The 22,851-nt window shown below is 41.6% G+C and overlaps 1 protein-coding gene across 11 annotated transcripts in view; it reads right to left on the reverse strand.

The window, feature by feature from the left end:
* LOC129186146 (neuron navigator 1-like) overlaps positions 1 to 22,627 on the reverse strand; it is a 115,225-nt gene extending 92,598 nt beyond the window's left edge. For 5 of the 11 annotated variants that reach the window (XM_054784652.1, XM_054784562.1, XM_054784475.1 and 2 more), the window contains exons 1-5: positions 20,382 to 20,551; positions 19,386 to 19,573; positions 15,812 to 16,686; positions 15,334 to 15,422; positions 8,167 to 8,979 (exon numbers count right to left, since the gene is read on the reverse strand). In XM_054784652.1, the coding sequence (XP_054640627.1) occupies positions 8,167 to 8,979; positions 15,334 to 15,422; positions 15,812 to 16,680 (1,771 nt within the window). In that variant the 5' untranslated portion in view covers positions 16,681 to 16,686; positions 19,386 to 19,573; positions 20,382 to 20,551. Of the gene's footprint in view, positions 1 to 8,166; positions 8,980 to 9,218; positions 9,528 to 15,333; positions 15,423 to 15,811; positions 16,687 to 19,385; positions 19,574 to 20,381; positions 20,552 to 21,843; positions 21,949 to 22,343 lie in introns of those variants that run through there. The other 6 variants (XM_054784813.1, XM_054784736.1, XM_054784235.1 and 3 more) reach the window with 5 other exon arrangements.
* Between the last annotated feature and the right edge of the window lie 224 nt (positions 22,628 to 22,851).

Genomic DNA, 22,851 nt, shown 5'->3' on the forward strand with positions numbered 1-22,851 from the left:
AGTATGTGTGTGTATGAATGTGTCTGAAAGAAGCCAAGACAGGGTATTTTTGTTTAAGACTTGTTTCTTGCACAACTGTCCTCAAACTCAGCAGCACAGACAGACTGAGCTTTGTTCATAAGGATGTGATGATAGTACAGAGATGAGTGCAAGGAAGTTTGTGTTAACACTCAAGTGCCACAAATTATACATCAAGCATCTAGACATTTCTAGACAGTTCTATAAGGTAAAAAACGAGAACTTTGGATGTTTGACACGCACAGTTTTGTTACATTATATTTTATAGATGCCTGTGGCAGTATATGCTGTTTTATATTCTAATAATTCGAGGCACTGTCAATGCACACTACCGCCACCAGATGAATGAAAAACTTAAATTACATAACATTTAAGAAGAAAAATTGTCATAATGTGACGCCATAGGGACTCAAACGGTGAAAATGCAATCCCTATATCTAAACCTTTATCCAGATCCTCACCAAAATATAGTAAGAGTCTTCATTGGCCCATGCTCCACCCCTCTACAAAGTTCAGCTTTGTAGGTTTTGGATCTTGCTATTGGATTTATTTGCATTCTAGCTAATCAATAGGTGATGGTCTGTTACATCTGACTACTGACACATCATCGGCATTGATGGTTGATAAACAAACTGCCATCATAGCATGCATCTTGTGTGTGATACAGCATCCAGCCACAATGAACACTTTTATCTGAGAGCCATCATAATACACAAATAGAACAGAGTGAGCGTGAATACTAAGAATTCATCACAGTGTGGCCTACATAACTCTCATCTATGCCTTTTTCTCACACGCCTTTTACATATCACAGAAATGCATTATATCAGACTGCATTAATATCTCTAAACTGCACAAAATGGTCCAGGTATACAGTATAGGGAGCTTAAAGAGCCCTCAGGTGTCATGTTATATGATATACAGGTACTGATATTTTGCTAAAGAGCTCCTATTGATTTCAGAGTAACTTTCAAATACAACATAATGCATGTCATTTAATGCATGAGCATTCCAGGCACATTAATAAATGTCAATAACAGAACATTTAATGACTAACTTTGATTTTTTTAGTTCAGCATGTCTGTGTATATACAGTATACATATAGTGTGTGTGTGTGTGTAGGTGTGTGCGTGTGTGTGTGTGTGTGTGCGTGTGCATGTTTTGCAAGAGCTGATGAGACAAAAACAAGAAGTGCACTAATATAATTTCGTTGGAAGACGGCAGGAAGCAGACAGCACTAATGCAATGGCTCCAACATTAAGCCCTTAGAGACACACTACAATGTATTGTAAACACAGACATATGCGCAACCTCTGGGGGGACTTGTATAATGACACATGCATTCGTATTGTGTATGGACCCAATTGTGACACATTTACGTTCCACTTGACACATCCCTGATATGCTAAAAACAGGGTGTTGTCTGTCTGCCTCAAACATTTGTACCATAAATATATTCTTTGCTTTCTGAGTGGTGACAGAACGCTGCCTGCAATTAACTCTCATCATAGCTGAGTGCATTGAAGAGGAGTAGGAAGGACTGAAAGGAGACTTCATGTTGCAAGCTCCTTGGGTGTTTGTATTTATTTGTCATGTCACTACCTCCTCGATGAGACCATGACTGCCCTGAAGGTAGCCCAGGGTGGAAACGTATGCTTTGGGTGAACCCGCTTTACAGGACACACTGTGAGTGTAGTAAAGGGGCTGAGTGTAAGCAAGAAAAACACCAAAAAGAAGAACCTTAGGAAAGAGACGGGAGACGATATGAAATGATCTGTAGTGGCACACTCTGAAAGTGTGTCATTTCCTTCAGTCGCCTTTACCAGACGTGTGTGTGTGGTTTTTCTTTTTTTCAACAATTTCTCTGAAGCGTTTATTGTTCTACAGGCAGCTGCCAAGGATGCTGGAGAGATCAATGCGTGCACAAACACACACGCACACACACATTGGCAGTGACCTTTTAAGACATTTGTGTGTCACTCCATTGTCTTTTACTTGGTTCTGCTGAGCATTTGCGGTCAGCAAATGTGCGCAGACCCTGATTCTTGTCATGGGCTCAGCCAACAGTGAAATTACTAATCTTTTAACCTAAACCTACAGTATCATCTCTATGTGATCCTTTGTAAAGTAAAATTCCACATAAACTCAAATCTCCATCCAAACAGATGTCCTTTAGGATTTAATCTGTAATTCACTTTAGACTTGATGGCCTTTTTCAGGATCATAGATCTGTGATTAGTAAAATGGAGGCTGAATCTTTTCATTATCTTTATGCAAAGACTAATCCAAGTGCTTGCTGAGTCTTAGAACGGATGCGCTGTAACCCGCAGTGGCCCCATGCTGAGAAAGGCCATCGCTTGAGGGAGCTTACCCTCTCACACACACCTCATTATGGGTGCTGGATGGGACCCCAAGGTGTCATTAAAGGAACACATCTGAGGTTCAAATGCTTTTGATTGGCCAGCAGCCAGAGCAGCATTCTATACACATGGTGCCAATCATTAATTTTACAGGTAAAGTAAAGGATACTTGGTTAACCTATGCATTAGCCACCACCATGCACAGTATGTGAAAGCTGGATACTTGTAAAGTTGATATTTTGTATTTCATGCTGCATTTGTGAGGATTGGCACTCCAAGTCCAAGGCTGCTGCCCATGAAGCACAAATCTAATAATTATCTGTATCCAATTAACACAAATCTCTTAATCTCTCATTGCTAAAAAAAAAACCAAAACGGATACTAGTATGTACTTTATAATATAGCTCCACTGCGTGTATGTCCAGGGTAAGGGAGGGGCAAAAATAGGGTGACCATCATATATTTTCAAACTCTCATACCAATGAGAGCACCCACACTATGGACAAATTTAAGTACACCTACTGTAATGGAGCCCATCCCAGCTATGACTTTGCATGAAAGGCACGAGCTGCATAACCCAACTGATGATTAATTAATTGATGATGATGTCAGTCTCAATGCGTACATCTTCTGTCTGTTTTGTTCTTTGAATAAAATTTATTTGCTGGTTTTCCCATGTATACTTCATCCATCCATCCATCTTCTATGCCGCTTGTCCTCACCAGGGTCGCAGGGGTATGCTGGAGCATATCCAAGCTGATTTAGGGTGAGAGGCGGGGTTCACCCTGGACTGGTCGCCAGCCAGTCGCAGTGTATACTTCATATCAATTATTATTTCACATAGTATTGCTGAAAACAATAGTGGACAAAAATGAATGTTGGTATTTCTTTAGGGATATATGTCAGGACTTCACATAGACCCATCTTGAAACTGACATTATTCTGACCACACCAAGACATTTGGTTTATTGCTAAAGGCTCGTCTGGAAAGGACATTGTCACAGTGCATGCTGCTTGCTGTCACATAACAAGATGCGTGCAAAACAGAGCAACCCATTCCAGTGCCAGGAGCAAACAGGATATGGCTAAAGGCTGCGGTCAAGATAAAGTTAAGATTCATCCTGATGTGACAGCACAGGACATTTTCATAGCAGGAAAGTGAGAAATTGTGACGAGGGTTGAGGAACTGCCAGTTGATGCACTGTATAATCTATCTTCCTATATGACAGAGCATGTGTGCTGAAACCAATTAGCTGCATGTCCCAATGGAAATGGGGATATGATAAAGGATGAGCATGGCCGCAATCTACTGGGTAAATTCCAATTAGCCTTCAGAAGGCTAACACACCTAACCCACAAACCTGCTGTGCTTTGTGTGACAAAATAGTCTGCAGTCTGTCATACCGATAAATTCATTTTTTTAGGGCTGTCCAAAATAACATAATTTATTTCATTCATTACGTTAAATTTTTTTGTGTAATTAACACGTGCGCACCAGAGAGCGAGCACGGCAGACGGAGGGGCCCCACACAGTCACACAGAGTCTGACACTGTTTTATAACTTCATTCTTACATGAACACCTCAAAAGCAGTACAATTCCTACTTGCTACTTACTCTATGTACAGTATCGCCAACTGATAGACATCTCTAGTCCGTTTATCCTGGGAACGACACTTCCTCATTGTCATTACAAGAATGCGAAATGCATTCAGGGACACTCCGAACATCACAAAATGGCTTTATAATGCGTGTGTGTGTAAATAAAGTGGAAGATAAATAAAAGCAACAAACAAGTGGATATTCTTATCACACACTTCGTAGCTCTTAATTTGGATGTACAATTTGCTACATTTAAGTATGCTGGAAAATACACTGAAAACAAGTAAATTTACTTGAAATTAGCTTGATTGACATATTCAGTTCATTTGGAGTTGTTAATACATACGAATATATATAAACCTGTCCTGTCATGTATCTTTCTGTTAATTAAATACAGTAAAAATTGGCATATTTCAGACATAGTTACTAATGGTCATTAATCATGATTAATTAATTTAAAAACTGTTATTAATCTGATTAAAATGTTTAATCAATTGACAGCCCCATTTTTTACATCATTGTTCTGTCTGTCTGTGAGGCTGTCCAAGGCATAATTTCATATACAGTGGAACTTCGGTTTTCGAACGCCACAGTTTTCGTATGATTTGAGTTTCGACGGTTCTTGTACACTGTCTCAGTTATTGTAAAATATTGCGTGTATTTCACCCTTTGGCATGTAGGATTCAATATTAATAAATGCAATATTTTTGCATAGGAAACCTGTTGATGGCCTTCTAAATACAGTTTTTACCATTATTACAGCCCTCCAGACATAAAATAACACCCCAGAGCCACCTTTACACTTACATTACCCAATATAGTAGACATAATAATAGAAAATAAGCCAGACATTAGTAAGATAAGATGACAAGACTTTTAATAGTTAGTACAGCAGCATACTTCCTTGTGGCTATTGTCTCATCAGTGTAATGTTAGTGACACCGAGAGACCACGATAGAATACTATTCTTCTGCAGCTGTTTACGGTTAAGAAGAGACTTACAATGCACTTCAATCGCTTTATTAACAAGCAGAGAACACATGCAGTTAACATTCACACAGTAGTTGCGGTTTGCCACTCTCTACACTGCCAACCTGCTGCTAACACTCAGCTAACAGTCAACTCTAGCCAGCTGATGTCACCACTGATCTGTACTAATAAGTCTGCATAGCCCATTGGCGATGACTTGTGAAGCCACACGGCCGCCATATTGCCACTCGCAAGAAACACTTCTCGGACAATGACTTATGTGAGAACTTGTGAGTTGTTAAGTCTGCTGTTAGTTTGTTACCCACTCACACTAAATGCAAGGTTAGTCTTCAGACTAACCTCACACAACAGGTGTGCTTAAGCTTAGTCATAAGGACTCGGGTACAGCGACGGACTGGTAATCTGTGAGTTCTGGAAAAGTCCAGAACCGCCGTCCTGTCTACGGCCGATAATTGGTCCTTTTTTTTTTTCATAGACCAGCCCTGTCTAACAGTCTAACACTTAGGCCTACCAGCAGATGACGTTGTGACGATCATTTGTCAATCAAACATAGGCCTACATTCTGTCAAAAAGCCAACAAAGAAGACACGAGCGTTTTGGAAATGGTGAGCAGAAAACGCAAAGAAAAAGGTGGATGGCAGAAATTAAAAGAGAAAAAAAACAAAGTTATTGGAGAATGAAGCTTCAAAATGTAGGAATACTGAAAAAAATAGTATGTGTGGGTTTTCAATTATTTCAAAACCATTGTACGAAAGTAAGAAAAAAAAAGTAAAGGATCATGACCATGGATTTTAGTGGAAAAAAGGGATGGGATATGCAGTTAAAATTAAAATCTCTTTCTAGAGGAGTAAAACTATGCATTGCTATAGGGGAGTGCTGAGCCAGGGTGCAGAGTAGAATTTTGTCCCAAAGGCAATGAGAATTGGAAGGGGAAAAACTACATTTAATATAGCCAAAAGATAGAGAATAACGTATCAAATCGTTTTTAAGGGACGAAGGTTGCGTTACTTGACGGAATGGGAGAATCACCCCGCTTTTTAATTTAAAATATAGATGTTCTGCGAGCCTCTTCATCTGCTTTGTACGCTATGGACACTGTGCCAATGTAGTCGAGATGTGAGTGGTAAGATGGCGTCTCTGTGGCTTCAGCGACGTATGAGCTATCCAGATATATAATACAGATCAGTGGATGTCACACACGTCACTTCCCAGGCCCAGCTTCTTAAAGGCACACACAACAAGTCACAGATATTGTGCTACACTTCATATCGCCTCTTTTGAATGACTTGCAGTTGTATTTTCATTCATTTAGCCATTTTAATGCTTGAAAATGATTAATATAGGCCATGGACACATACAATTTGCTTAAATATACATATATATTGTTTTACTAATAATATATCATGTATTATTAATTAATGAATTTTTGAAAAAACGTAATGAGTGAGGGTACGACGTAGGGTACGTCGTATGACTGTACTACGGTATATTTAAGGCACATTCATTTGGAAAACTCAAATGAGAACTAGTAGTAAACTAGTAGTAGTAAAGTAGTAGTAGTAAACTAGTCCGTTTGCCCTTGTAATGGGCGGACTTGAGAGCCCAAACAAAGAATCCCCACGCTGGCGACTCACTTTTTTCATGTTATAATACACTGCGTGAGTCCAACTATGTTTGTAACATGTGTTTAATACAAAGCGTGCCTGTTAGCCTGCTTTCAAACCCTACCCGGACGTCATTGTCCCCTAACTCCGTTATGCCAGTCATCACGTCATAACCAGTTGGTGCTTTAGTTCTTTTCCAACTAACACAATTAAACCACACGTGTCTGCTTTTTTATTGAGTATGGCTACAAAATAACCCAACATGTTGCCAACAAAAATGGCAAGTTCTAGCACTTAAGGAAGGAAGGTGTGAAACGTTGAACACATTGAAATCAAGGAATAACTCCTTGAGCAATGTACAAATGTACTGTCCGTGTGGCTCTCTCCTCCCTTCCTCCCTCTTCCCTCTCCGCACCAACTGGACAGTGTATTTCTGCTTGTGAAGAAGCATTTTTTTCCATGTTACGACCACAATTTAGTTGCTGCCTTCTCTCCTCTTGTCTCTAGCTTGTTACCATCCAAAGTTTTGGCCAGCAACATCCAAACTAGGACAATAACAAGGAGCAAGGTCAAACCCACAACTCACACTTCTGTGGTAATGCAGGTACAAGGAGACTGCAGCAGCAAGATTACACAAGCTGGGATTTTGTGGCTGTGATGGTGCAGTGAGTGATAAGAGCAAACCATAACAAAATACAGCAAAATAATGTGATCATATTAGACAAAATAATGCAGATTTTAAATAACCTGCACTGCTATTTTCCCCACACTTGGCAAAATGAGTTGGTAAATAAATTGGGGTTGGATGACCAAATATGCATGTCCTTATGTGTGCACATTTGTGTGTGTGTGTTGTCACACGCCCATTCTGTGCCCACTCTACCACTACCCACTCACCGTTCCCGTCTTTCCTCCCAAACATTGCTGCCGGTAACATTACAGAAGGAGGTAGAGGGCAAGATCGGGGGTGGTGGATAGTTGGTGACCATCTGTCGGTGGCCTAGAGATGAATTGACATGGAGGAGAGGTGGGAGGGAGGGCATGAGCGTGCAAGGGAGTTGCAGGAGGCTAAATACGTTGCCCACTGTGACTAGAGCCTGACATATGTGGTTGTTTTATTTACCGACTGAAAGCACTCCCTACTAGTCCCACTCACATTGTCTTTAATCATGAATGGCCAATTTGGATTCTCGACAACGTAAACAAATATATACATGGAAATATGCTTCATTGCTTCAATAGAGAACAATGTGTGAGAACGAATTGCTTCAAATTGCTTCAATGCTGACTAATGAATCAACAATGTTGAGTCTTTGGAAAAGCTGGGCCAGAGTAGTAAACAGTGCAATTGACAATGACATACAACATCTTTCAGTATCTGTCCTTTTCGATGACAGCTCCACTGTTGTTTGCAGTGTGTTGTTTGCAAGGATTTCTACATAGCAATGGCGCCCATCTTTGTATTGTGCACAGAACTGCAGAATAGCCCATTCACTCCCAAGGAGCCAATAACATTGCATTGTAGACAGTTTAAGTGATCATGGTCGCATGCTTGAACCCATGCATAACAGGCCTAGGAAATAGTGGACTCACCTAGCATTTGGCTGAACAGCAGCTGCTCCAGGTCCCCCAGAACTGTCACCACTAACTCCGGGTCGACCTTTAAAAAGTTCTTATCGTCTTCTTCTACAACCTTCCTCTCCTTCTTGTCCTCGTTCAAAACGGGAGATCTTCCCCTCTCCCCAAGTTTCTTGTCATTATCCCCAGTACTTAGGGTACCATTATCCTTAACTGGGTGTTCAGCAAGGTCTGGTCCTGGACTCTGACCTGTCTCAGAGGTCTTGCTGATGGGCTTGACCTCTGCAAAAGGGCCCCGTGGTTTTCCGGGTGCTGGGATTCTACTCGTCTTGCCCAAATTTGATGTCACAGATTGGGAGTTAAAAGGTTTAGGCTTTCCCTGGAAAAGGGACTGTTCTGACTTTGAAAGTGTTCTGGATAGCGATGTTTTCCCACCCACATCCTGACCTGTTTTAGTCTTCCCAGCTTTGTTCGTGCCAGCACCAGGCTGGCCGCAATCATCATTCCACCTGGGAGTCTGGTACAGGTGCAGCTTCTTCTCAGCATCAGTGAGCACACATAAATTGCCAAGTGATCGCTGCTTGCGGAGCTTGGATGGATTGGGGACTGGAATTGGAATGGACCCAGTAGTTGGCCGGTAGACTTTCAGCTCTGACCTGGAGGGACGAGAAGGTCCCTGGGGCAGAGCAGATGGCTTTGCCGGGGGTTTCCTTGAGGCCATGGACTGGGCTGAAGAATTCTGGCTGGAGACAGCAGGAGTCCTGAGGTGCAGCTCCCTTGACTTTGCTGTCATGCTAATGTTAGCAACATTAGCCTCCAGCATCCCTCCTGCAGAGAGCCAAACAACAGGGGCATGCTCTGATACACACACAAGCAGGATAAAATAAACGATGTGAAAGACAGGAAAAGGAGTGATAAAAAAAGATCCAAGCTGTCTTGGTTTTCGGTCTCTATGGGAGTACACTACACTACTGTAGATGTGCCTGACACCCTGCTGAGCGACAGCCCCCAGTTAAAAATGACAAGTGTCCTGGTACAAATTGGCTGAAGCAGTTGCCCTTACTTACAACTCATCTTCCATGGATGTGCAGACCTGTGTCCAATAAATGCAGTTCTTCATAGAGCACCTTACAGATGACAGTAGAGCTGCTGGAACAAAACGCAGTGCTGACCGTCCGCTTTCTCTGTCTCCACCTCTGCTTCGTTCCTGTTCTGCATCCCCTCCTTCTAGTGAGGCAGGCAGCGGCCGACTGACAAGAGAAACAGTCGCAACAGCAGCAACACCACCCCTCCTCGGTCTCTCCTCCCTCTGCTTGTCCCTTACTTGCCCATTTGCTAAACCTACCCCCACTGTCTCATTCACCCGCCTTCTCCTTCATCCTCTGCTATCATTCCCTTCTTTTTTGTTGTCTCTGCTGCGCCGTCCTTCCACTGGCTGATTCATCCCTCCCTCCCAATCCCTCCCTCTCACACACTCTCTCTCCCTCACACACAAACCACAGATGCTGTGCTATGCTGCACACCAGTGAGTGCAAACACAAGGGTTTGGCAATATATTACCAGCATCTAAATTAGGATGGTCCATGTGCCTCTATTGAAATAACACAGCTAATTTTCACACATCACATCCAGTTTGTACAACTCAGATAATTGTTCTTATCCATTTAGAAGAAAAAAGTCACATGCAGTTCAATCAGGTGAGCACCGTGTGACTGCAATGATCCTCAGTGTCAAATATTGCAGACAGACTAAAGACACCCCCAGCACACACCTGCATATCCAATCCTTTATAATCTCATTTGCCCCCTTATTCATCTATTCACAAGCAGATTTTGTTAAGTGTGTTAACCACAGGAAGCCCACCCATGATTATCTTAAATTATCATAAGAAGGCTTCAGGTTTAACGGGACATTAAACAATGCCAAATGCACAAGGAAGGCCAGGGCTGTAATTTTGCTTTAATTAGCAGCCAACAGACCTAAAATAATCACCAGAACCACCACCTGCATCACATCAACAATCCACTCATCTCCATTTCCTCCCGTCCATTTTCCATATCCACACCACATAACCCATCCACGCCTAAATGCACAGGCCATTAAGCTATGGCTGTGCAATCTCATCCATCTCTCAGCACAGCCATTGTGATAACGTGCTGGTTTAAAACAAGCGTTGTGTGGGTGTTGGTGGAGATATTTCGGCCTGTGCTCCTCTTGAATGTGCATGTATGTGTGTCTGCGTGCGTGGCTCTGTCTCCCAATGTGTCACATTGATGAGACAAGGCCAGAGAAGCCCCCATATAGGGATTAAGTTGTGCTCCTGCACATTCAACGACATTCCTTCATACTGCTGGACATCCCATCTCAATCAACACAGCACATAGATACTTTGCTTCAGATAAAAACAAACTATATATATTCCTTTCAATATATTAGCTAGGTTGAGGTATGATTAGATAGAGAGCCATAAAAAGAGAAACATCCATTTCCATTAGTGATAATAGTGATGGTAAAGCATAACCCCTTACTTAAAGTCATTATACAAAACAAATCGATCAATAAAACTTTTTGCAGTTGACTCTATGCATCCTGTCTCCATACAGGTCGGAGCTTGACTTTGCATCTATTGTTCTCGTAACAAATCTGATGCAAAATCATCAAATCATCAGTCATTAATTAAACAATAGCATACACTGAAGCTTTGCATGAGTAATAAATGCATGCATATAAGTATATGGGCCCATTGTATGCTAAAAGCCATTAATTAGTGTCAGTTAACCTTTAGTAATAATGAAGTGGTAAAGCCACACTGAGGTAAAATCTCTGTGCTGACGCTTATAGGGGTTCGGGGGCTGGTTGCAGGCATATTTGGTGATGTAATTCTGAGATAAGAGGTGCCGTACATCAACTCTTATACCTCTCTGATGAGGGATTAGGGTTAGTTAAATGAGAGCGGTCGTGTACAAGCCTGGTCTGTGCGGTACAGGAGGGCAAAGGCACACATCGATGTTCTTGAAAGCACCTACAAACACACACGGGTTAAGTGTGTGTTGGCAGCACACAGCTACTTGTTTGTTCCAGTGCTCTCTCTGGCTCCACAGCTTAATCACTTTAATATACAGTGGATGTAAACATACACTCTTTTTCTACTTAGTGCACACAGCATGGTGCCTGTGCAGGGTGTGCTACTTACCTGAGCAATCTGGCTTGACATCTGGCGGTTAGAGTGTGTGATGGATGCCAGCGCCCAGTATTAGACTTTGCATTCATTACCGATCACACACACTTTTAGCATGTCAGAGATTTGTGTGTATTTGTGTGTGGCATTTGAGGGCTTACCACCAGCTGAAACACTGGCAAACTGGCCCAGACCTAAGGAAAATACTTTGACACACACGCTCACAATAAAGCCACTTTAAGTGTAGCGATACAAGGATGAATGGATAGATTGAAAACACAGCGGAAGGTGAAGAAAGGAGAGACAGGTCGTCGGGCAGAGTGAGGAAAGGTGTCTCTACTTTGCATGACTGTATTTGCGCGAGTGTCTCAAAATAAATCTCTACAGCATAGCCTTGTGACTTGGCTTGGACACTGTGAGGCACATTATTATGCATGTTTACTACAACATAAATAATTACATTATATCAGAGCATCTTTAACTTTCATATCCCGTTCTAAGATGCAGATGGCGCGTTGTCTCACTTTCACCCACTCCCTGTCGTCACAAAGTGCTCCTTAGTTCCTCTTCTTTTTGTGTGCAAGTATGAGATAAGCGTGATCTGAGGGTGTAGAAGTGAGAAGAAAATGACAGAAATAAGATTAGTGTGACTCTAAACGCAAAACAAGGATGCAGATTTTGAATAAACTTAGAAGAGGAGAAAGAGGACAGGGTGAGGAAGGATCTTGTATGTGTGTGTTGTAGAGAAGCAGAGGAAGTGTATAAGACATAGAGGGGATATCCTGCCTCACGGCATCGCCATTACAGTATGTCCGCACATGCTAAACCTTGGGGTCCACAGGATGTCGCACTGAACACTTGGCTATGACACACACACTACCCCAATATATAACATGGCTATTAATGTCAACTTTAAGGCCAAATACCATGATAACTTACTGATAGGTGCAGGCTGTTCATGTGACTCATATGTGACTCATGAATGAGGATAGTGATAAGACACAGTGTGACTCAATGGCTTGAGAATTTGGAGAACTTGCCATGACAATGGTATGAGTGTATCCGGAGGCATAAAATGTGAACGTAACAAAAACACCATTTTGTAGCATGATGAACGTCACACTCTCATTATGAATCATCCACAGCTACAGACGATTACTGGCATCCTGAGAGAAGACAAAATATTTGTCTTAGGTGCTTTAAATGGTGACTTTGTCTTGACATTGTCATTGCACTTCCCTGAATAGGCTCCAGCATACCCCCGCGACCCCAATGAGGAGAAGCGGCATAGAAAATGGATGGATGGATGGGATGACTGCTCTATGTTTGACATGTCATGCCCCGCTTTGACAGTTTTCACCAAGAATATACTGTATATTACGCGTGTCCACTATAAGAGGCATTTATAAGATTGAGACACTAAGTTGCACATATCAGCAATATCATTAACATTAAACCGCAAATATGAATTACTACTTTTTAGTTTTTAAAGCTACTTAACAAACTTTTACTGTATAGCCCAATGTGTTTCATAACTACTGTTGATGCATGCAGGGTTATCGTAATGCTAAAAATGGGACAACAGATGACGTATTATTATCATTTATTATAAAATAAACACAATTGATAAACATAAAAATAAATGTTATGTGTGTGTGTGTACAGTCATGGAAAAAATAGTAGACCACCCTTGTTTCTTCAGTTTATTGATCCATTTTAATGCCTGGTACAACTAAAGGTACATTTGTTTGGACAAATATAATGATAACAAATATAGTTCATAAGAGTTTAATTTAAGAGCTGATATCTAGCAACTTCCATGGTTTTCTTGTAATCACCAAAATCACTTAAGTTCTTGCATGAATAGCCAAAAAATGTTGAGATATTTTTGTTGTCATTGTTATATTTGTCCAAATAGGTATCTTTAGTTAGGGCAGGCATTAAAATCAACAAGAAACTGAAGAAACAAGTGTGGTCTCATCATTTTTTCCATGATTGTATGTATGAAAAGCACATAATATATTATATCTCTAACTTCTTTATGGCGGTATAAAATAACAGAATTAATTTTATTTTTTAGCCCTTGAATTGTGTTGCCTGGAGCTATATACAGAGTATATATTTTTTTTTAATTGTCTGCCTTCAGATGACCTCAGCATTTTATTTGAAAGACTGAGTTTCATTTTTGTCCTGATGCATCTTACTAGTCATGGGACTGCCTCTGAAATGTTGTATCTGATTGCTCAGGTGCAAGATGATTATGTCACAAATGAATACCAGGTGTGAATGTATATACATCAGGTGTCCTTAATATTTCCTTAATGTCCTTAATATTCTTGAGAAAAGACCAGATGTAAATCACAACCTCACATACATTTATTGTTCAAAAACCATCTGTCAGTGTACAAATCCATACATCAACATCACATACACAATGATGCTCAAACATGAGTGCACCCCTCTCTGAGGCCATATGGTGCTGCAGCCACATTAAAAGTCCATGTCTTCATTAAGGGTCTTGGACAGAGAATCTGAAGATCTGGTTATGTTACTACTGGTTTTAATGTTGGCAGATAGGAACTACTTCACTTATTTGTCTCAGTCACCAAGAATAAATAAATAATAGCATCATATTTTGTCAAGTACTGTTTCAATCAGAACAGTCTGCATTAAAATTCCATTTGCATTTAAGCCGTTGGTCCCCTCAATTCGTGATTTGACTTCCCTTTATCCAACTGTGTTCCTCTCTATTTCCCTTACTTCCTCTGCTTCCTAAATTGCTGTTATTACTATCTTAGCCCCTACCTTCATGTGCTGTAAATGCAGCTTTCAACTGGTCTAAAACACTATAGCAAGCCTTCAAGCACCGCTGAAGGGCCAATTAGAAGACCAACACGATCGCCAAAAGACAGCCAGAGGCCTACTGAGAGTGTACCACTCTATCATGAGCTCCCACACACTTTTCCACAACCAGCTTTTAGAAACCCTAAAAAGCTTTAGAGGCTTTTATTTGTCAATGGTAACATTTACAGGCTAGCTACAGAAAAGACACCATGAAGCCAAGTTAGTGGTTTATTATATGTCACATAGACTACCTATCTACTAATTGTTATTAAATATTAGCCATCTAATCATCCTTTTTCTATACTGCTTGTCCTCATTAGGGTGATGGGCGAGACTTCGGTCGAGAGGCGGGGTACACCTTGGACTGGTCACCAGACAAGCACATATAGACATAGAGAGAAATAACCATTTACACTCACATTCATACCTACGGACAATTTAAAATCTTTACTTAACCTAACATGCATGTTTTGGAATGTGTGAGGAAACCAGAGTAACCAGAGAAAACCCCAAAATGCACAGAGAGAACATGCAAACTCTACACAGAAATGCCCAACCATCCACTTTTGTTCCTCGCTCAAAATAAGAGTACACTAAGAGACTAGTAGAGAAAGCCACAATGATCTTTTGGGAGCAAGATGAGTAAAAACTCTGTGATAGTTTTTGGATGATGCTGAAATCAATGTGCATGTAATGGTGCCTGGCAGCGAGTTGATAAGTGCACACTTTTTATCCCATTACTGACCCACATCACCACTGTCATCTTCCCTTATCAGAGCATCCTCAGCACTCTAGTTTCCATCTCTTCATCCTGACCCACTGCAGTCAGCACAGCCTCGGGCTGAGGCACACATTCAAAATTGTGCCACCTTACTCCAGACAAGGCGACTAAGGACTGATGAGTGGGAGACATTTATATGGACTGAGACTGGTAGTCTCTTAGTCTATTCAGGTCCCACAATGAGACTCATAGATCGGCCTGTGGCATGTCTTGTATGGCTGTCACAGTAAATTTATCTCGTAGGCACGCAAACATAACTAAAAGCAACCTCTCTGTGCCCTCATGATGACTAGGCAGAGATAGTTCAACTGCAGGATTTGCTCAGAGAGCAAAAAATATAATCGAACCACTTGCAATTAGTTACTTGAAAGTGTCTCACCTGGTGTCAAGTCATCGCAGCAGATTTCTATGGATCCAGATGAGTCACTTAGTTCGTCCAGTGACAAATCACCCTCCTGCACCTGCAGCCTGTCAACAACATAACAAGCATAACATCTAACACTGTACACACACATCACAATCACCAAACATGTCCTGTGCCCTTGCCTGGTTTTATATCCGTGTTGAAGGACTATGAAAGACAGTATATTCAGTATGACTAGAGGTTTTCTCGTGCACACTTTAACAATCAGCTCTGCTCTATAAACACCAAGTGTTTAGATAAGGGTGAGTGTCTGTGTGTAAGATTGCTGAGAGATACACAGGAATGGTAACAACAAGCCTCTGTGGCTTGTGTTTATTACCCGGAGTGGGTGAGAGTCAGTGGACGGAGACAATATGCATATGTAGTATTTTATAGAGTGGTTTGAAAGTGAATCAGGAGCTGCCTTAACTGTGTGTAAATGAGGACCACTAACCTGAAGCTGAAGGGAGCAACAGCAGCCATGTTCACTCTTGGACCTTGTGTTTCTGATGATTCAGACTCCTTTTGCAGGCCTTCATCCAGCATACCCACAGGTCGCTTGCACATCACAGGCATGGCCAGCATGCCTGGTGGCAGCAGCGGGAGACTGGTAGAGGAAGCTTGACTTGGTTCCTCCGGTGTCCCCATTTCTTCGTCTGATTGGATGGTGGACTCGCATGGACCGCTGATGGTTGGTTGATGACTAATTTGAGTGAGGGTTTGGTAAATGTTACCATTAATGGACTCGGACGGGTCAGTTTTTGCAGCCTCTTTCTCTCTTCCCGGCACAACATAACTAACCACCTTGGAACTGGAATAGTCAACTCTTCTGAACTGGAGTGGAGAACGCAGGTTGCTGGTGGCCCATGCTTGGTTTCTATTGGTGCATGGATTTCTATTACAATTACCATCAAGTGAAAAATCTCTATTAGTTTGCGTGGGCTTTCCCAGATCCAGGGTGTCTTTGGAGTGTGGCGGTGACACCCGCCTCTGGGTCAGTGGGCTGTTGTAGGCCAAAGAAGAGGTCTGGCGAGCATGAATTTCACCTGTCTGATGGAGGAGTGGAGGCTTCAGGCCAACATCTGTCGGCAAGTCCACACGGGAGGACTTGTGGAGACTGGTGCTCGGAGGGCACAGTGATGGAGACTGCGTGGGTGTGTGTATGGCTGTTTGTTTGGAGGAGTGGGTCAAGGCCTTAGGTAGGTCACTGGTCCTGCGGTGCCTGTCCCTTTTGGGGGAGGTGGGTAAGAGCGTACGTGGGAGTGGGATTCCAGAGGGGGGAGGAGGCTGAAGGGTGGACCTCACATTGACTCCACCGCTCATGGTGACCTAAATGGAAAAGCACATACAGATACAGTTTACTAGTCAAAAAGTCCATTTTAATCGTAGTCTCCTGTGAATCAACCATTTGTGACTCAGAATTCAACATCTGCATGTGCAAGAGCATGTGAAACAAGCACATAAAGTCACCAAGCTGGCCACGAGTTTAGCTTGTTTTTAGCACATCTTGGAACAACTGCACAATCAATTTGCCTACTGGGACATCCCAGTCCAGTGGACAGACACATGCTCATGGCAACAGCTAAAAACTGCTTTAAGAGTGACCTGTTTACTTCATCTGCAGTAGATTCAATCCAGATATTCGCTGGTTCTGATGCTCCCCATTGTGCCATTCAAAATTCCTCAAACCTCTCAAGAACTATAGTTACAACAAAGATGACTAATTTGCGGATTATATTCGATTAAATCTTACAGTGTTAATTAATCCACAGTGTTAAACCAAAACACTTCAAAAGTGTAGATTTTAAAAACCAAAACACTGATCAAGTGTAACCATTTGTAACTGTTCTGTGAAGTGTTGGCCTCAAAAAGCGGGACGGTGAATTGGAGTTTATTTTACTTCATCTGCAGTGTAGTGCACAAGTAAATACGTATGTGCTTCTCTCGGCATTTGCTTTAAATCATTGAATTATATAAGTCATATCTGGATTTATTTTTTATTTATTGTTTTATTCAGTGCAGTGACTTGTCAACCACTAACTGGGTCAAAACCTATGGAACAAAATATCAAATAATTATGTTTATGTACATTAAAACAAATTTGGAAATGCCATCATTCGTGTAAATAACAAACATAAACAACAAAGTAGCTTTCATTTTGACTTAAAAAGTGGAAGGTTATTTTCATGAACACGTCAGTGCATGCTGTGCTGAGACGTGCGACTCATTCTCAGTTTTTTGTTGAGGAGCTGCTTTATTACAAACATTATGATCAGCAGTTTTCCAATGTAACGGATAAAAAAATATACATTGTACCTTATTGCCATATTGTATGACCTGCTTTGTGAGGTGGTTGTTCCTATACAGCCATGTTTTATGAAATTTTTCAATTTATGTAACCCATTTAGTACTAAAGGTTAACAACTTTAATTCAGATTAGACATAACCAGAAGTAAGCATCCAGATTCCCCCACTGACCATTTACTCTGCTTTTCTTAACTACTACTGCTACTACTACTACTATTACTACTACTACTACTACATGAGATTTATGAATGTTTTTTGGAATGATTTGCCTTTCAGCAGTGGTAATGCATCTACAGTTAAAAACCGACAGCTGTGGACATCTAACATCACTTCTCTTTCCCTAACCCGCCCCCATCCCCACCCGCCATCTCTTGCTGCCACTATCTCTAGGGAGCACATGGGACGAAAGCATCAAAATTTCTGTCTGAGATCATCCCGTTCAGGATTTACAGAAGCACAGGTGCATTGTAGCTCCATATCTATTTGAATGGAAAATTTACTCTTCCCACGAGGGCATTCACAGGTCATGCCAGCACTGGTGCATCAACACATACTGAAACTCAGCTGTTGTTGTTGGAATGTCAAGAAATAAAGGAAAAAGTAAAATGAAGATAGTGTACGTCACTGTTGACCAATGCCATCGGCTGTAAGATGGTAAATAAAAAATTTAAAAGATGATTGACTTTGATTGTTAATTGTTATTACTACAAGTGTTTACACTGCAAGCAAGACCGGTTATGATCTGCTACAGAAATCACATTTATTGATTTGACTGTGTTAAACATTGTTTTGACTAAATAACACAAGACAGAAAGAAGCTGGATGTGGTCGCTTGCTTCTGTTTTTAAACTGACTGAAGATTAAATTAAATTACATCCCAACCAAAGAATCAAAGAATCGCTAGTTTTGACTACTTCAATTTAAACTTGACAATACAAAAGAGACGAAGATAGGCTAAATTGACTGTTGAATCACGAAATAGTTCATTTATATGTAGTGTTTATTTCCTGTTCATAAATAATTATAATTTGCAATTTTACCTTAAATTCAAATACTTGTGAGCAAAAATGATACATTTGGTACAGTACATCTTTTTTTGGCATGTACAGCATTAATCTAGTGATCAATATGAGTTGCCTTTGAGGTAATGGCAGGATGACACTGTCATCTGCTGGACAATATGTGTAACAACAATGGCAATGGCTATACTTCATACAAAGTGCATCCTTCATACAGGAAAAACACATTCCAAGTGACAGGCAATATAAATTAAGCATCTAATGCTTTCACTAATCACATTACAACATTTAGCTCACTTGTTCTTCAACACGTATCTGTGTGCTGTCTTGATCCCAAGACACACAAACACAAAACCTTGTGATGAACATTCTGACTCATCACACAGTCACACACGAGGTTGTAACACATGCCTCCGTCTGTGAACTGAAGGACATCAACTGACATCAGTGTGAGTGCTTGTGACATAGTTAACGCTTTCTACAGTACAATATCATGATACAATAATTAATCACAACAACCAAAACATCACTGTCATAAAATCATCTTACACTAAATGTGTGCAAAAGCAGCTTTCCTGTATGTGACAACAGAATAATAACAATAACAACAACATGAGGGTATCAACATCTGAAGCCTCAAAGCTGTGTATTATAAAAAATAAGCACATGTTCCAAATCCTCTGACCCAAATGAGTGTCCTACCTGCCAGCAGGGTACTGCGTCTTTGGCGCGCAGCAAGGCCAAGCAGGCGAGGCCAGCAGGAGGGGATGGAGGTCACACTTCTCCGAAGTCCCAGGAACAATGGGCTGTTTTTTCCTGGATCACTGCTGCATCCGCGCAGCTGCCCTTTCATTGGTCTGCAGAACTTAACCATTCACCAAGACAGGAAGCTGTGACAAACAGAAACAACACCGTCAGCCAATCAGGGCGAGACGCACATAAGTGACTAATTTTCAAAGTAATTTCCCTTTACAAACCAGCATTTTCCTCATTTGGCAGTCAAAATTTCATTTCATACACACCAAATCTTTCTGTCATTCCACTAGGTCAATGTGGCCTCCAGTGACCTTCAATGACACACATTTTGTCATTCTCACAATTGCTTTTCTGTGACTATGACCACACAATATATTTGGTTTCATACCGTAATGAAGTACAAAGAGTTTAATATAGTTCTATTGTCTACAAGTGAGGCTTGTGATGCAAATCAATGGTAAATCAATCAGCGGAGCTGAGTAAAGGTATACAGCTGCAACCCCACACAACAAACATATGAGAAAGGCCTTCCCATACTATAAACAAGACCATGTATGACGCCACCTTGATGTATCACTAGAAATAAACACAAATTCTCATTGGTCTCAGATGGACACTATGTATGCTGCACTGACTCATACAGTACAGTATAGTCACAATGCTGACTCAGGCTGATGGCATCATGCCTGGTAACAGTATCCCTTTTTCTCCCATTCCCTCTTTTCATCCATGGAAAACTGATATTTTATCTACATTCACCTCACTTCAAACCAATGACAAACACTGTGGTGCTGTACATTCTGAGGGAAGAATCATTAGTATAGAAGAAACTAGCACACCACCTGAAAAGGCATTCAATATGTCAATACATTTGTCAGTTGAAGTTGGGGAAGATCAACATGTGAAAGATGAAATGCAAAATAAACACAAGGCAACACTCACCCTCTGCAAGCATCGGGATTCAAAGTAGCGTTTGTGTTTGCCCCCAATCTGCATGCTGCTGAGTATGTCTGTCTCAATCCCTGCCTTTGCTGCTGTCTACTTTGGGCAGACAGGCCTCTGAGATGCGAGTGTGTGTGTGTAATTTTGACATTCTACTCCTCAACCACGTCATGCCGCTCTGCTGCTGCCGCAGTACGCCTGCAGCTGTGTCCCCGCCCCTTTCTTCCAATTTTCCTCCAGTAATCACAACCTCTCTCTCCCGCTGTCTGAGTGTAATGGACCTGTTGGCTGTGCTCCCTCCCCTGTCTGTGATGAAATACAAGCCAGGCTACAGTCGGGCCGGTCCATTAGTTGGATGAGTGTGTGGGGGTGTGTGTGTGTGCATGTGCATGTGTGGGTCTACACTGTGTGTTGGTAATTAAAACAGGTGCAGCCACAAACACCCAGACCCATTGTTTAGTCATGTCTGATGAGCCAAAAAAAGGATAATATACTAAAACATCAAAAAAACTAAATTATGCATGACATGAGCTATATACACACATGACGATTGAGTAGAGCATCAATCACTCATCTAATTTGCCCACTCCTTCAGTGTGAGAGGACGAGCCACTGTGATGTACAGCGATAAAGGAGCCCCACGACAGCTGAGAAGGATTCATACAGACGGATGCATACTGGACCGACAACCATATTTCTTCAAGCTCCACTTGCACTGGTTGTTACCTCTACTAAGGGGTTTATTTGTCTGCACCTTTCCTATTTGTAAGGATGTTCCTTTGAAATTTGGTTCAAATGCACACATTGATGACACCCTAAAATGTACGGACTCGTACATTTTTCATCTGTTTTTCAGGTCTGTGTGTGTATGTATGTGGGGTCAGAATCTGCAGTGTCTTTAATATAAATGGAAAATGAAAAATCTCACTGCCATGTGCATGACAATATGTTTGAATATGCTAATGATTTCACAGTTGGAGGTGTGTGTGCAGCAAACCACACGCTAAAAAGAGATAAAAACTAAAAACAGGCTAAACGTTATGAAACCTTTCTGCTGCCCTGACTGAGTCTGGCACACCAATATTAATGGCGATGCTGAATATATAAAGAGCACAGTGATACACTATGACAGATTTTATAGCACAATTGCAATCACAAAGTGAGTTTAGTGTCTGATTGGTTTGAGCTTGTCTTTCTAACCTTGATCTTGCTGCAAGGAACAGCATATTGACTGGTTGTACTATAGCTTAAATGTGTCTGCTATAAGCTCTGCTAAACAGATACATAAATAACAGTAACCCTAGCCTGGTAATTTGCTCTGCTAGTGCTGGTAAACACATCAAAAATAGTGACCATTCCGCCTCACACTGTAAAGAAAAGCACCCATTTTTCTCATGAATAAACACTCTACCCTCCGCCATGCATGCCACAATCAAAAATTAGCTAAAACCCAAATACTCACAGTAATGCAGCATCCCTCTTTGTTTTACTCAGCTTGGTTGGTATAGACACTCTAAAGTCAGACGCTCACAAACACACTCACATGATGTGTTGCTTTGTTTGTGTGCCTCATGAAACGGGAAGTGGCTTATGACTGAGGGATTATGGGTAGGAGAGAGCAAAATGTCTGCGTCAAGTGTGTGTGCATGCGTGTGTGCACGCAAGGGCAGTCATGTCATAGCTAATCTTCTAATGGCCCATAAGGCATACCCCCTACACACACCCCTCCTTCAGAGACAGACCCTGACAGATGCTGTTGTGACAATGGGACACTTGTGTCACTGTCAGCCCGAGGGACATCTGGAAGGTTGTGTGTGCATACGCATGTGTGCGCGTGTCTGTGTGTGTGTCGGTCTTAATGAGGGGCCTCAGACATGTTACTCTACTGAAGACTAAAGTCACGCTGAAAAAATGAGACATACCCATGCAACAAACATTATAGTGTTGTTGAATTACACTAACCTACTATATTTATTCCAGGAACATCCGGGGCCTTGAGGAATTCAGGAAACTTGTCCACCCCCAGAGTTTAGCCACTGTGGAGTTTTTTGACTACCTCAGCCATAGTGATGGACTTGTCAGCGTTTGGGTCCTCACACTCTGCTTGTTCTGCGGATGGTGTGTCGGTGGGATTCGGAAAGGTCTTGAGGTAATCTTTCTACCACCTGATTATACCCTCAGTTGAGGTCAGCGGGCTTCCGTCCCCATTGTAAATAGTGTGGACCGCTTCCCCTTTGTGACCTGATTATGCTGCTTGTCTTGATTGACACTTCTCTTCAACATTGCTTGGAAGTCGGGAACAGTACCTCTGAACTGAAAGACGAGGGTGATGGTCCCTCTCCCTGGAAAAGTATACTCCAGAGTGCTGAGGAGAAGGGCACACCCGTTAGTCAAACCTCAGCTACAGGAGGTGCATTATGGTTTTCATTCTGGTTGTGGAAAATCGAGGACACAGGAGGGTGGATGCATG

Source organism: Dunckerocampus dactyliophorus, chromosome 1, assembly GCF_027744805.1.
Source record: "Dunckerocampus dactyliophorus isolate RoL2022-P2 chromosome 1, RoL_Ddac_1.1, whole genome shotgun sequence".
In the NCBI taxonomy this organism is placed as follows: domain Eukaryota; kingdom Metazoa; phylum Chordata; class Actinopteri; order Syngnathiformes; family Syngnathidae; genus Dunckerocampus; species Dunckerocampus dactyliophorus.